The 16309-nt window shown below is 47.9% G+C and overlaps 1 protein-coding gene across 1 annotated transcript in view; it reads right to left on the reverse strand.

Moving 5' to 3' along the window:
• The window catches only part of NFRKB (nuclear factor related to kappaB binding protein), a 30608-nt gene extending 14311 nt beyond the window's left edge, over positions 1-16297 (reverse strand). Inside the window, 12 exon segments of the mRNA XM_010844701.1 lie at positions 1473-1538; positions 1794-1920; positions 2151-2259; positions 2472-2652; positions 3002-3086; positions 3896-3969; positions 4585-4686; positions 5216-5390; positions 6041-6168; positions 10965-11166; positions 13600-13756; positions 16197-16297. Of these exon segments, the coding sequence (XP_010843003.1) occupies positions 1473-1538; positions 1794-1920; positions 2151-2259; positions 2472-2652; positions 3002-3086; positions 3896-3969; positions 4585-4686; positions 5216-5390; positions 6041-6168; positions 10965-11166; positions 13600-13734 (1384 nt within the window). The 5' untranslated portion in view covers positions 13735-13756; positions 16197-16297.
• Positions 16298-16309: the final 12 nt, after the last annotated feature.

Here is a 16309-nt window from a genome sequence, read left to right on the forward strand (position 1 = left end):
GCAGGAACCATGGAGGCTAATGAACACTCCCCATCTCCTGACTGAGACCTCATGGCTTCCTCCCAACTCTGTGGTCACTGCCTCCAGAGTCCCCTCTGCCTCTCCCACCCTGGAGTCTCTCAAGGCTTCATCCCAGGCCCTCTGGCCTCCTCACTGGGCCCATGCCTCTGGCTTCTCTTACTGCACACATGCCCACAGCTCTCTACCCTGACTCTCTGGTCTGGACTCTAAACCCACCATCCATTCAACACCTCAAAGGAAGCTCAAGCCGCAGCACGTCCATAACCACGCGCATGCTCCTTACCTCACCAAGCCTGACATCCTCCCCAGTTGCCCATGGCGGGCCCCATTCACCAGTTACGAGTCCAGCACCAGTGACACTTGACAGCCTCTGCCTTCACTCACGTCACAGCCCGTAACAACCTCTCTAGCTTTTACCTAAAACTCTCAAGCGCATCCATTCTCCCTACCCTAGTCCAGATTATCATCATCTCTTTGCAGGCTGGTGTGATCCTAAAAGGAAGCTTCCCCACCCCACTGACCCACACCACTCCCTCCATGGGAGCCTTCTCCCCTCCCACTGCTGGGCTGGTCCCTAACTATCGTGAAGAACTCTGCTCAATTGACCTTCCCCAGGACAGCTGTCTCGAACTCTGCATTCACACCACACCAATGCGTCATTACAAATACCTACCCCTACCAGCACTTTCCCTTACAGAATGTGCACGTTTGCTATTTGAGTACCTGTTCCCCAAACAAGTCTTAAGCTCCACCAAGAGGGGAACACGCTGTTTACGTCACAAACCATTACACCCCCAACACCTAACACTGCCTGACACCTAAAAAGTGAATCACCGTTGTAAGGAAGGAATGAACCTACTACTTCACAAGCTTCTCTCCGTGTTTCTCTTACAGACCACTAGACAGAGTGGAGAGAGGTTTGAGTATTTCCACAGGAAATCAGCATGAATCTTCCTCTCATCACCAAGTTATTTCAAGTACACACTACTACAACTTACACAGTAGGTGGGACTTTACAAATCTATAACAAAAGAAGTCTTTCCTGTAGAAACAGCTTACTTGGGGCTGCCTGACACATTACCCTCAACAACAAAGCCCATTTTAGGAAAGAAAAACAATCATGTTACTGTAAGTTACACTAAGGGCACAGATATGAATGATACAAACACAGGTGCTAATGGAAGAGCCCCCACAGATTTCGATTCAGCAGCCCCGGGGTGCATGGGGACAGAGGGCAATTTCAGCTTAGCCAAAACCCAATGGGGTTCATGAACTTAAGACCGTGAGAGCTCCTAAGGGCCTGGAAGGATCCTCTTACTGAGCAAAACAAGGCCTAACAGGGCCTTCTCAACATTCTCATGGCCTGCACTGCCCGGAAGGCACCAGAAACTTAGGGGAGAAAAAGAGAGAAAGAGCACCTCTGTGACAGGTCAGTGGTATGCAGTACTCACCAAGCAGTTTCCAATGCTGGGTTTTCTCCTTGAATTCAACAAACGGAGAGAAGCTGGACGGCACAGCTACAAGAAATGGATGCCCATAAGCAAGCCACACAGGCCAGAGAGTGCTGAACCCAGAACCACTGACTCCCCTGGGCTGGGAGGTCACTTCTATATGTCAACAGCATATCAGGGCAGCACAGCCCACTGCCACATGGCATCAGGCAGGGTCATGATGGATGTAAGCAGTGAGGCTGCATTCTAATAGGAGAATCGGACAAAGGCGGGTGGGTGGGAGGGAGGGAGATACTGACCCTACAGAAAAAAGCACCTTACCACGGCTTTCTCCAGCAAGATACTGCAGGGCTGGTAATACCAACTCTGCCCAGTTGGGGGCCGCAGAGAACCAGCTATTGAGGGAGCTGGCTGGAGAGGACTGCCAGTCCAAAACCCGCTCTTCTAGCTGAGGTAAAAAGTAAAGGCAGGACCTGGTTAGATTTCCATTCTGTTTCAACACAATGGCAATTCTATGACTGTGCCAGAACGAGCCAGCGGGGTCTGTCCAGTGAGCCCAATTCACAAAGCAAGTTGGCTGCAGATCTCTGGGGAGAGCCCAGAGTTCTCAAGCCACAGTCTACTGAAGATTTCTACCACCTGAAACCGCAGTGCCCTTGGCTTTTCCTAAACTCTTACCAAAGGAAGACTAGCCTGTCCCTCCAGCAGTAGGATCTCCAGCAGAAGAGAGAAGAAGCTGGAAGATATTTCATTGATTCCAAGGCAAGGCTTGAGGTCTTCGAGAGGCCTAGTAAGGGAAGAAAAAGATAAGGACCACCAAAAAGAAACAAAAAACCCACAACTCTCAGTTGCTGTAGGCCCTCCAAGCCTCCTAGCAGTCACAGAACAGTTCAGTGAAGGACCACACCACGCACTTTCCCCAGGACCCTGGGACTCAGGGTTCCGAGGAGGCACCAACACAGGGGTGGCCCTGAGCCATGAACCCCTCTGCTCACTTACTCTTCCTTGATGGCAGGTATGGCCAGTGGGGATGGAGCCTGTGAGAGGGGTGGGAGCCCTTCAGGACCGCTCAGGGGTTCAGCCAGGTCCTCTACCTCTGACTTGATCAATTTTATTTTCTTCTTCTTCCTTTCCTCTTTTTCTTTAACCTTTTTTTTAAGGACAGCCAAGTCATATAGAGCTGGGGGAAAAAAACAACATAAGTCATAAAACTGCAACTTCTACATCAGGAAATGAGGGAGCTTATCTGCTTATTATTTTCCCAAGGCCCACTAGCAAATCAAAGAAAAGCCTCAGTAATAAAGACATAGTTTTGTTTTTAAAACCAAACCCAATGAGTGCTTTAAAAAGCCAATGATCTGCTGGTCAGATTTAATAACCATTCTCCCCTACAAATCCATAAGAGGTGATAACGAAACAAAGATCATCAGTAAGGAAGAGGCTGTGGCTACATTTCCTTCTGCGTTATGCAGAGGCCTGTATAAGCAGACACCAGTTGGACGATGGCCACCTCTGCAGGATGTTCTTACCTGCTAGTGAGCCCTTCCTGCCGGCATTCACTCGAGTCATGATGTCATTCAGAGTCAAGTCCCCTGTCAACAGGTCTGGATGATCCTAGACGTGATATTCAGAGACGTGTTATCAAGGCTCCAGAGAGGAGCTACACACTGTTGGTGATTTTGCCCGTGTACCTAACAGACGCAATTAGATGGAATGTGTGCTTGAGGAAACTGTGTTGAGTTTAAAAAGTACATAGAGAAAAACTACTGCTCTTTCTAACAGGGCAGAGAAGAACCTTTCACGTGTGGCATTTACAGTTCATAAAGCTCCTGTGCATTCTTTATATGTTCTTCAAGTAATACTGTTAAGTGGTGCTATGTTTTACCAAGACTGACAACGTGGCTCAGAGAAATGAAGGGATTCACCCAACATCACTGTGAGTGGAAAAGACGAGACAGAACCTGGATTTAATTCCCATGGAGACTTTGCCCATCTCACCCCTCCACCTTAGAAGAACTGCCTTTCCTTCCTCCACTACACTTTCTGGCTTGGCGTTACCTTGATCTGGTGGTGTGGAGGAACAGAAACACAAAATGTGGGAGGAGTTCAGGCTCTGCTGCTTGCTAGCCATCAGGCAGAAGACAAGCTCCCTGGCCTCTCTGAGACCTGCTAACTGGACATAATGATTCACGCAACAGTACTGCCCTAAAGACTAGATGAGACATCACAGTGAGCATGTCTTATGAAGCCAAAGTGTTTGTCTTCTCCTCACGTCTTTGGTGTTCCTGGGCCTCCATGCTGCTCCTGCCCACTAACAAGTACAAGGAAAGGGGACTGAGGACGTAGTGACTCCCTGTACGGTCCTCAGGACACCCGCTCGGAGATAAGACTGACAACCTACCCACTACCCCCTCCAATCTTACTGGTTGGTATTTCCGCTTCTCGTGGTGCTTCTTCAACATTATCTTCAGGTCACTGTCCCCCAGCTCTATTTTATCTGGGAGAAAAGGAATTGAACCACATGGATAGTCCTTATTTCCACAGGGCTCAGACTCACATTTTCCTGGCCACTTTAGTATTCATAAGTAAGACACTTCTGGGTTTCCCTTCTGACTCATGTGCTACAAGTACCATAGTCTTAAAACATGGAACAGTCACTGACTCAACTCTGCAGCTCTTCTGTAACCTGGTCAGTAACAATAATCTCCGTACTCAGCTGCTCCTGAATTTCTTCACAGTCTTCTTTAATTCTTATTCAATTAAGAAAATTCTCAAAAAAAAAAGAATATTCTTTAATTCCATGGATATGCCAAGAAACTGTTATGCTTCTGGTTACCTCTCTTGTTCTATTATTAAACTGTCCCTTAGTATTGTTATTTTAAGATTCTGCTTTCTTTAGGCCAAAATGCCAGCTGATCAACTCCTAAGGGAAATTTTCAAGTAAAGAATGCAAGCTGGCCTATTTGTAAAAAAGTAGAGCCAAACAAAAACTTCTCCAAACCTCCTAGGTCTAAGGAACACTGCTCTTTTTCTGGCAGAAGAAGCCAGTGCTGCTCCCCTCACCACACCCCCTCAACACCCCGCCATGCCCTGGCACCAGACCAGCACTCACCTGCGGTTTTCATGTCTGTGGTGGAGAGCGTGGGCACCACCCTCAGGGGCACAGCAGGGCTTGGGGAGCGTGCTGGGGAGCTTGGGAGCCATGAGCTGAGATCTTCAAAAGAAAAGTTTCCTTGTAAATCCAACATGGTCTTGGACCCCGGCAGGGGAGACTGGGCAAGTGGTCATTTGGGTTCAAGATGGCTAAGCCAACAATCGGGAAGCCAGGTTCCAGCACTCCCTCTGCACCCCTCCCAGCTGGACTGTAGCTCTGAGGTCATGTAAGCAGCTTTTCCAGGAGGACAGACATCCACAGTGGTGGGTCACTGTGGAGGCCAGGTCACTACGCCCCTCCTGTGGGGAAGCAGTCCTCTCGAGCAGCCGGCAGAACTAGAGAGCCTGCGGTAGGCCCGCGGGCACCCAAGCACCAAGAGCGAAGTGATCTGCAGTCACAGCCACCCAGCGGAAGTGTCTCAGGGCCCGAGGACCAGGGGCTCCGAGCTCCACCACTGGCCCAGACAGACCACAGGGCACAGGCAAGGCTTCCTCATCGCAGGGGTGGGGAAATGGCACCCACTGGCTCCAGGCAGACAAGCAGCGGCGGTGGAGAAGGACGCAAGCCCCGGGGGCCCGAAAACACACACCCTCCTCGTCGGAGGACAGCGCCGTGTCCCCACACTCCTCCTTCACCTCCCGCAGGACCTTCAGGTAGCGCTGCTGGGTGCGCCACTCCCGCTCCTCGGGCGCCCGCGATGGCCAGGGCCGCTTCTGCCGGGACGGGAAGGCGGGGCCGCTCCGCCGGGCCATCTCCAGCAGGTCCTGCAGACAGGACAGACAGGACGGGGTCCTGGGAAGCTTACCCTGGCTGGTCCCCCAGGTCCATGCTTCCTTCTCTTCTTCAACGAGCTCAATTCCCTCCCTCCGATCATAAAGAACGTGGATGAGTACGTTCAAATAAAAGGGGCTTGTATCGATTATGGTGGAAAATCCCTGATTGGAGAGCTACTCCACTGAGAATGAGTACTTATACCAGAGTACTATACTTATACCTAAGTATTTCCACACCGAAACTTACAGGTCCTCTGAGGGCCACAACTACCTGACCCCGAGGCCTCCCGAGGCTGGTCCAGACCTGGGGCCACTAAACCTGACTCCCCTCAGGCAGCCAGACGTGAAACTGAGGGCAACCTGGTTCTCCTGCACGACCCACCATGGACCTGAAAGCCACCTCTCTGGGTAGGAAGCTACGACATTTCATCGAATCTAAGACGTCTCCTTTCTTCCCTCTGTCCTAACATCTCTGAAATGAGGACATGTCTGAAAATGCACCTTAAAAAGGAAGGGTGCACTTGGCCGTGCTGGGCGTAGACGGGCAGTTTCCTTCCTTGTGGCCTTTCCTTGCTGCCCCGCCCGCCCCTTCAGGTCACCAGGTGCGTGTCCGCGCCGCTCCCGGGAGGGGGGTCACTTACGCTGCGTGAGGCCAGGATCTGCTTCAGCAGCCGGTGGAAGTACTGCTGCTGGGAGCTAAGGTAGCGCTTGTACTGCGACCGGAAGCACAGCTGCCGGTACTTGACCACCTCGGGGTTGAAGTGTCCATCTGCAGGAACAGGCACCGCCACATCAGCCACCATCCACGGGGGCTGGGGAGGGGACAGCTCTGCACTGACCAGGGGACGGTGTTGGGGGAGGTGAGCCTGCGGACGGGGGGCGGGGGGAGGGCGGTGGGAAGACACAGGAAGCACACACGCAGGGACTCGACTCCCTGAGGCTGTGCAGGAACCAGCCTGGAACAACCGTCAAGAGCAAGAAGAGTCGCCCTAGAGGCGGCGACATAAAATGAGGCCTGATCAGAGCAACCGTGGGAAACGTCAGCTAATGAACGTTGGCCAGTTTCATGGGTGTGCACTGGACATATTGTTGCTCAACTTTTCTTATGTTTACAAAATTTCAAGATCGGGATTGATGTATACATACTACTACGTACAAGACAGATAAATAATGAGAACCTTCTGTGTAGTTTGGGGAACTCTATGGATTTGAAGCAGGAGAATAACACAACCAAGAGCAAAAGAGAAAGACGGTCACCACTGCAGTGGTCCAGGTGAGGGCCGACAGTGGCCTGATCCCACCTCATCTCCCCACAGCCAGGGCAGAGCCAGGGCCCCAGGAGGCCTGTAGACCCTGCTGTGTGGGCCCCATGCATGGCGGCCTCTTCTTCCACCAGCCTCCCTTCTGCTCCCTCCACCCCAGCCCCACTGGCCTCCACGCTATTTCCCAAGCACACCGTACTTTCTCCTTAGAGTCCCCTCCACCCGCAGTGTTTCCTGTTAAGACCCAGTGTCTTCACAGCTTGCTCCTCAGATCTTCACGCAGCCTCTGTCCAAACGCACCTCATCAGAGAAGCCCTACCCAACCACCACCCGAGATAGCTCCTTCGTGTCACTCCCAGGCCCACGACCCTTCCTCAGTCTCTGCAGTGCGTAACACCAAGACACACTTGCTTATCTATCATCTTGTTTTCCCCTATTAGAATTAAGAACATGACTGCACCTCCAGAACCTTGAAGAAAGCCGTATGTCAGCTGATAAGTTAAGTAGTGGTTAAGTGACCGGCAGTAAAGCCTTGAGATGTAGTTCAAGGGACAAAGGTTAGACCTGCTGACAGCCTGGACGCTGGGGCAGGAAGAGGAGCGTGGTACCCAGATCACTCGACACGGGCAACTGGTGCCACTGCGGGAGCCGTGGTGAGAGAAGTCGTTTTGGAATATTAGATTTGAGCAGGGTGCTACAATGTGAACTTAAGTAGACAGATGGAACATCTAATCTCAGAAAGCTAAAACACGGCATCAGGATGTCTGTTTTTATTCGAACCGCCTTTAATGACATTTCAATGTAATCAATAACAGCAAACACTTAGAACAGCACCTGGCACATAATTGTCATCATGTAAGGGCCGTGCATATATTAACTCACCTCATCTTCACAACCCCCCTTCCCTGCATAAAGAAGATACCACTACATTCTCAAATTACAGAAGAGCCTGAGGCGTGGAGAAATTATATAACTTGTCCAAGGTCACACAGCTAAAAGGGGAAACTGAGTCTGAAAACAGGCCATCCAGCTCCAGAGCTCAAGCTCTCAGCCACCACGCTGAATGCTGCCTACTGTAGAGAAACAGGGAATTTGACTTTTAAGAAAAGAGGCAAGAGTTGAATGCTACTGACGCTGACATACAGGAATTGGACGAAAGTTCTACTCCTTTACCTCTCTACTTCTCTGATGTGACCTTCTGTCAGTCTTTAGCTTCCCCCACTTTTGATAACCACAACAGACAAATGCTCTATTAAAAGAGAATTCTGAGTACCTCAAACTAAAGAAAACACATCATTAAAATCAACTGTTTTTAGTATGCCTAATGTGGTCACTGGAATTTTTTTACCTGAACATGTGGCTCATGTAGTATTTCTATTGACTGCACTGAGCCGTAGAACAGTGGAAAAGGCAACTACAGCCCTGGGTGAGGTTGCTAAGAGGGCAAAAGAGCCTGGTAGGCGGTGGATTTTATTCCAAGTGAAGGCAATTGGCAAATATTCTGAAAACTGAAACTCTGAGATCCTCACGCTGGTGGCTGTGTGGAGATGGTGTCTGAAGTAGCCCCAATAAAAGCTCCCAAAGAAGAGCTAGTAGATGGGAGCAGACAAGTAAGGAGGGAGAGTGGGCTTAATGGCAGGAGCAGAGGCAGGAACAGTGAGTCAATGAGGATTCAGCAGAGAGGGGTATGCTGGAAGGGTGTGTAAGGTTCAGGAGGAAGTCAGGAACTGGAGGGCCACGAGTACTAAGTGGGGAGGCAAAAGTCTCACTTCAGACATCAGACATGACGGTCAAGACATCAGACATTACGGATGGGTTAAGAAGAGAACTGAAAATCATCTGCTGGTCTGCAAATTGCATTTTCACTGAAAAGAAATATGGACCAGAGGAAAAAATGAGCACTGGAATAAGTAGCAAAATAGGAATATGGGCCACACAGTAGCATAATAGCATTAAAATTCATACTGACATTCAGAATTTAAATTCAATACAGTATTTTATGTATTTCTGAACTTGATCATTTCTGGTTATCTAAGAGAATGTTCTTGCTTTTCGGAGATGAATGCTGAAAAATTAGGATTTTTCAAGTGGTTCAGGGAAACTAAAAATAGTGGTAATAAGCGCAAGAAAATAAATGGGGCAAAATGTTAATAGTTGGTGAACCTGGTGAGGAGTATGTGGGTGTCAATTACAGATTCTTGTCACTTTTCTGTAGGTTTGCAGTTTAAAATTTAGAAAGGTGTGACAGGTACAGGGGACAGCCCCCAAGGACTGCAAGCTATGACGTCTTTCCAGAAGTTTGGAGAAAAGGGAAAATGACAGACGATGATGAAGGGGACAGACGGTTAAGGACTTTTTTAGTGTGAGATCCCTGATCCCATCTACAGACTGAAAAAGAACAGGTACAGCAAATACACACGGTGGAACAACTGCTAAGAAATGAGGTCCTGGAGGACGCAAAACACGAAGAGAGCAAGGATGGGGGTCAGCCTTAAACGAAGAAAGGTCCTTCCTCTGAGACAAGCAGGTGAGGGGGCAACGACCACAGTGAGCTGGGGTGTGGCTACAAGTGGGAAGCTGAGTCCCTGACAGATGAGGCTTTCCTCGGAAACAGAAGATCAGGGAGCCTGACAAGCATCTGGGCTTAAGAAGAAAAAGGATTCTATTTAAAACATTACCGGGAAAACAAAACCAAAGGTCAGAGAACTGGCAGCAATGCCAACTCGTTCAAGACACACAACCACAATCACCATGGTGACGCGGCCATCCTCAGCAACACTGGACCTGAAACACAAGGCAGGACAGTGAGAACCACACAACTCCTACCTTGACATTCCTTGTCTGCATCCTCACCAGAACCATCACACTGATTTGGAACGAAATGTGCCAACGTCACAGACAGTCCCTGACATGGCCTCAACCACCAACCAGGCCTACCAGCCTAACTCCCACCTGAGACCCTGGCTTCAGCCACATAAACCCTGTCCAACCAGAGCGGGAAATCCTCCTTAATAACCCACTGAAGAAGGGAACACTCATTTGAACCCCTAAGATAATGAGACAGGAAATGATAAGCTTTTTCTCTCCAATATTTCTGCAGCTGTCAAACTGTCCAATTTAACAAAACTCAAGAGGTGGTGTTTTTCAGGGGCTCCTGCCAAAGCAAAGTCACCCCAGAAAGCAGGAAGGGGAGAAGCACCTTCTGTTCCTCTCCATGGGACAGGGAGCAAAGCAAACAGGGACTTCAGAGTAACCCCAAACCCATTCTGGAATCCCCAGTGTAATTATGGATTCAGGAAAGGATTGGTGGGTGCTAAAACCACTGGGGAAAACAAAGGCTTTTTGAAAATAAGGTTATCACATGGTCCGTAAGTACAACCCTATAGACTGCATATTAATTAAATGAAAAAAGGTGCCCTTACAATCAGTAGGCCCGGCAGACACCACAGAACCAAGTGATCAAAAGCAAGACTGACCTCACATGCCCTCTGTGGGGGTGGGGTTGGGGGATGAAAATTTCCCATTTCCTTTCTTGGCAAAATGTTTAACCCAAATTTATATCGTGAGGAAACAACATGGTAACTCCCCAGAAAGCAAGACATTTTACAATTCAAGTGTCCTGGGCTTGTCACAAATGTATTTTGAAAGACAAGGGAAAAAAGGTCCTAGATTCAGGGAGCTGAGAGACAGGAAATCCACACACCACACACAAACCATGAGCGCAACCTGGCTTAAAAGCTGACCATGAAGGACACTGAACCACTGGGAAAATCTGAACAAGGGCTACTATGCTATTTCCTGTTCACTGTGAAGTTTCTTGGGTGTGGTATTAACACTGTGATTATGTGGAAGGACGTCTTTGCTAAGAGATACACTATATGCTGAAGTGCCTGGTGGGAAAATGTCAACTTTTCTGCAGAAAAAAAGTGTATGGGCATCACACACACATACACATGTGTGATAAACCAAACGGTAAACTGTCTTTAGTGAGTTTTGAAGACTAGTCATAAATGGTGTCCTCAAGATGCTAATAACGTTTTGCTTCTTAATCTCAGTGGTGGCTACACAGCTGGGTTCATATAACAAATCAATGAGCAATACCTACTATGATTTATGCTTCCTATTAAGTGAAAATCTTCTTTTTTAAAAAAAGAACAGCCTAGGCAGCAAAGTGCTTCCTGAAATCACTCTGACTAAGGGGACAGCATCTGCACATAAAATCGAGAAACGAGAAAGGAGCGCGCACAGAACGGGGCGTGTTCCACCCCCATGCCTCTAAAGACAAGACTGGGGGGCTACACACCTCGGAAAAGCTTTTGGGCGATGTGCAAAGGGTTCCCAAAGCGGAAGTTCTCCCCACTGAACAGGGCGAGGATGAGCTGATTCTGCTGCTCCATGCTGTCTTCAGGAAAGAGGGGCAGAAACTGCTGGAGATGTTCACGCTGCGAGTCGCTCAGCACTTCCTGCCACGTTGACAGGCTGACTACATCAAAGAAGATCTCGGGCTGGGAGAATCAGGAAAAGCAGGAAGAAAGCAAACGAGGAAAAAAAACAAAGTTTTTAAGTTTTCTGCGCGTAAGTGGTAAAATACACATAACGTGAAATCTACCATTCTGTCCATCTTAGGGTATACGGTTCAGTGGCATTATGTACATTTACAATGTTGTGCAACCATCAACACCATCCAAGTTCTTATGTTTTTTAAACAAACTAAAATTCCACTGATCTTTACTCAATTCTGAAATCTTGAGAGATTTGTCAGGAATCCCCTGGCAGGCCAGTGGTTAAGACTTCATGCTTTCACTGCTGGGGCCCGGGTTCAACCCTTGGTTGGGAAACTAATATACCAAAAGCGGCACAGGACAGCAAAAAAAAAAAAAACTTGAGAGACCAGTAAAGATTACATATAAATCACAATCTTATACCCAGCAGTAAATAATAATCCTCAGGAGAATGAGCTCAGCAGAGAGAATCTCATTTAGAAACCACTTCTGCCAACAGGGGATAGGATGGTGAACATCTCAGTTCAGCTCAAGACGAGGGGCAGAAAAAGCCCACGTGGGAGGTGAGAACTTGAAGAGCTGAGGGCATCTGCTGAGAACCCGAAGCAACAGGACCGGGTCTGTTCTCCACTCGGCAGTTACATACAGGAAACATCCATCCTAAGTGCTGTGAGCTAAGATGGACGAGTGTATATACCGTCTGGAGGGAGAACAATTAAACAAGCTATTGCAATGGAGTGGAAGTTTACCCGTGAGTACAGGGGAGAAGCACACCTCCCAGACTTATGGTCTCAGAGAACACCTTTCATACCAAGTGACGTCTAAGACGGCAAGGGATAAGAGGAAAATGTGCTGAGGCAGAAGGGTTAAAAACCCACAGACCAAAACCCAGAGTAATAAAAGAATAATTACTACAAAACAAAAGACAGCAGCAACCTTTAGGGGCAATAGGGAGGGAGAAGAGGAGAGTTAGCATTCAAGTGGGGGCTCCACAGGTGTTTATTACTGCTTAAACTCCATATATATGTGTGTGTGTGTATATGTGTGTGTACTTTATATATTCTTATGTGAGACACCTTTCACTTTTTAATTAAAAAAAAAAGTTCAGGGGACTTTCCTGGTGGTCCATCGGCTAAGACTCTGCTCCGCCCTAAGACAGACCTGGTTCAACCAAGTAAATAAATAAATAAACAGAAATCCAGGCAACATCAAGAAGCTCAAGAAGAAAGAGGGCAAGGGAAGCAGCAGACAGTAAGACATGAGCAAGGGACCTAGGAACACGGTGAGTACTTGTCCCTTTACCCTAAATGACAAGGACAGACAAGGGAGACACTGAAGGGCGTAAGCAGGAGACGACCGAGAAGTCAACCACCTGCAGGCGTCTCAGCAGGCAGGCAGCACAGCAGCTCCCGCTCCCTAAGGTCCCCGCACAAACCCGCATCTGCACACCACGTTACTACTGGCATCTCAGCACCTGGCACAGGGCAGGTACTTAGGTAAAACAAGTACTTGCTGGTTGACTGGACGGCATACAGAGGTTTACTTGAAAGAGCATGCAAAGAAAACATGGCTGGGAAAGACATATACCAAGTTCAGTAGCTGTTATTTTGGGAAAGGAGGCAATACAGGCAAAATGGTGGCTTTAACTTTATCTACAGTTTTTAAACATATGATGAAAGAAAAATCTGAACCAAATATGACTAAATGAAAGTCTCCCCAAACCGAACGCATGGATGTTCACCATATGATACTCTATGCCTGTCCGTATATTTGAACTCTGGCATGTTTCAGCGGACCTAGTGCCTTGCACATAATAAGCACTAAATAAATGGTAGCCGATGACGATCGCACAGCTCAACTGTGAAAAGTGGCCAAAAGCACACTATTAATACTATCTCAAGAAATGAACTATTAATTGACTAGAAAGCTGGTTACCTTATGGACAGATAACGTATGCATTCTGTATCATGATTCACAACCTGGGTAAACATCTAATATAAAAGATACACATAATTCTGTCCTTAAATATAAAACTTCTTGGGACTGCTCTGGCGATCCAGTGGTTAAGAAGACTCTGCTTCCACTGCTCAGTGGTGCAGGTTCAATTCCTGCTTGGGGAACTCAAGATCCCACAGGCTGAGTGGCCAAATAATTAAAAAAAAAAAACAACAACTAGCAAACTGTTGAAAATTGTCTTGTTAAAATATGGCTTACGCCATATTATCGAGTGAACACATTATTAAACATGGAGAATGCAGCTTATACTTTCTTCCTTAATCAGAATATTAAACCGATTTACACTTAAAACATCTCTCTGGTTGCAAGGTAGAAAATCACAAAGAAGGGAGCACAAAATCCTGAAAACTTGCAGAGTGTAGAAAAGACTGTAGAGAAGAACTCTTAGAAGGAAACAACGGTGTGGATGTCACTACTCACGTCCTCCAGAAGGTCCTCAGGCAGACTAACCCTGGTGCCCCCCAGGAGGCAGTCTTCCATGATCCGCGAGCCTTGGCCATCCCCACACGGGCCCAGTTCCAAGGGATCCGTCAGCATATGGTCCAAGGAATCCATTGTTTACATTCCACAGGTTAAGCTAGACAAATCCGTGCAGTCAGACCATGAGACACAAAGGCAGAAATCCCAGGGATCTGTTGACACTAATGTTCCTTCACAAAATATCCAACCCAGAAAATATTCAATCTCTAATTTCTTCTTTTACCTTATCCTTAAACCCTAACCACTGCTAAACAGCTCTTCTCCCTCCCTCTCACCACATCCTCATCAGAATTTCACATCTTATCCAGTAGGTCTCCCCCAATACTCAGAACACTTCTACAGCAACTCCCCAATCAACAGAATTTCTTATACCTTCATTTTACACACAAGCAAAATGAGACTTACAGATTAAATGGTAACTAGATCAGAGTCCACCATTTAGACTTCCCTAAGGGACTAACACTTTCACTACTTTGGGGGCTTCCTTGGTGGCTCAGATGGTAAAGAATCTGCCTGCAATGCAAGGTTTTGATACCTGGGTCAGGAAGATCCCCTGGAAAAGGGAATGGCTACCTACTCCAGTCTCTTGCTTAGAGAATTCCATGGACAGAAGAGCCTGGTGGGCTACAGTCCATGGGGTCACAAAGAGTCAGACATGACTGAGCGACCAACACTTGAAATCTCTCACACTAATATAGTTTACTTAATATTGTTTTTTTAAGCAACTCTTTGTTGTTCCTTCACAAAAGAATTGACTGAAAATCCAGAGACTAGTGAAGTTCAGAAAGTAACACTAAGTTACTTAATGACAGCCTATTAAGTGCCGGGTCTTTCATGTAACTGATTTAATTCTTATATGTGTGCAAGATAGGGTTATTACATCTGCACTACAGATACTAAAACCTAGGATCAGAATAGATAAGCAGCTTGCCCAATCCCAGAGACAGGACTGAAATTCAGGTGTGCATGACTGCAAATCCATGTTCTTAACACTAAAAGTCAGTGGCCAATGCACTTCAGTTGGTCCAGCTGATATGTATAACCACGTAAATATAATGCTATTTTTCTCCTTCCTGTAATAAGTGAACACTGTTGGCTACCTTTAGAAACATACATATGAAAATTTTTTCAGAGAGCATCTCATAAGGCTGATGGCTGCAATTAGGTGCAAAGCAGAGGCCATAGTTATTAAAAACTGGTCCAAGGGGAGGCTGAACTCAACCACTCTACAAACATTTGCTAAATCCCTTCTCTGACTCTGATTCCTACCAAATGGAAAGGAATAAAAACACACCAAACTCCTAGTCTCATCTCAGCGACTCTGAGCACATCTTACCTAACCAGCTATCAATTTCCTTACCTATCTAAGATGAAGAGGAGCAGGACCTGGTCCTCTGGTCCTCTCTACAGTTATTTCCAATCCTGGAAGCCTGCAGTGAATCATTTCCAGATGGATGCATTTATATAACTTAATGCAGTCATGTAATGACTTCTCATTCTGAAAAACTCTCTAAGGATAAAGAGCAGGCCTGTAATATTACTGTTAAAACAAGCGCCTTTCCGCTAATTATTTCAAGTTATCTGGAAGAGATGTCAAATCTACATAATGATACAGTGGAAAGACTCCTGTTCAAAGCAGCTGCGTGGTCCCCAAGGGACTATGTCCTATCACCCTTCAGTACACGATGAAGGACGGCATCTTGAACACTTCTGATGACTAAACTACTGACACCGGTGAGAAAGCACATGGCATCTGCCTTTAACAAAACTTTTAGAAACAAAACAGAAAAAAGTAGATGCAACCTGATGCTCAGAATAAAGCCCTCTTACCAGAACGGGCACCGAAGAGGGCAACAGCTGCAGAGTTTTACCTGACTCTTAGGAGAACCACCTGTTTCTCAAACTGCTCACCAGTTTCTTCAATTACACTGAATGGATCGCTAAATGTAATCTATCCGAGTGGCAACCTATGCCCTGCAACTATTCTTTCCGTTCATTTCAGTTCGTATCCGACTCCTTGGGACCCCATGAATCGCAGCACGCCAGGCCTCCCTGTCCACTATTCTTTAGAGAATCTCAAAACACAAAAAAGCAGGCCGCTGACAAAGGGTGGGGACCCCGGAAGCCAAGGGTTTTTTAGGGTTTTTAACTCTTGCGGCGTCCTGCACCGCTTGACCAACCAGGAAGGCCTTTCTCCCCAGGGCCCTTCCTCTGCACCTGGGAGAACATTTCTTCCCGGCCCCTCCCCAACACAGAAGTTAAACCTCAGGATCTGGCCGCGGCAGCCGCCCGCTTCAAACTGCAAACCCCTCCGCAGCTCCCAGGCGCGGGTTCCGGGCCACCTCCGCGCCCACGGCCCCTCCCCCACACCGCGCTAACCCTAACCCCCACCCACCCAGGCCGCCCGGCTCCCACCGCGCCCGCTCCCCTGCCTCGAGCCCGAGGGACCAGCGACTCTCGGACACTCGGCCGCTCGCTTCCTCCCTCTGCTGCCCACACAACACTTTAACGCTTTCGCCACCCCCGCCCGCCCTCACCTGCGCCGCGGGAGCCGGTCTCGTAACCCGCCGCACCTCTCAGTCCGCGGGCTCCCGGACCGGACGCGCTCGCTCCCGCAAGGCGTCTCGGTGCGTGCACGCTCCGGGGTCGG

The sequence above is a fragment of the Bison bison genome, unplaced genomic scaffold (genome assembly GCF_000754665.1).
Source record: "Bison bison bison isolate TAMUID 2011002044 unplaced genomic scaffold, Bison_UMD1.0 scf7180017864205, whole genome shotgun sequence".
NCBI lineage: Eukaryota > Metazoa > Chordata > Mammalia > Artiodactyla > Bovidae > Bison > Bison bison.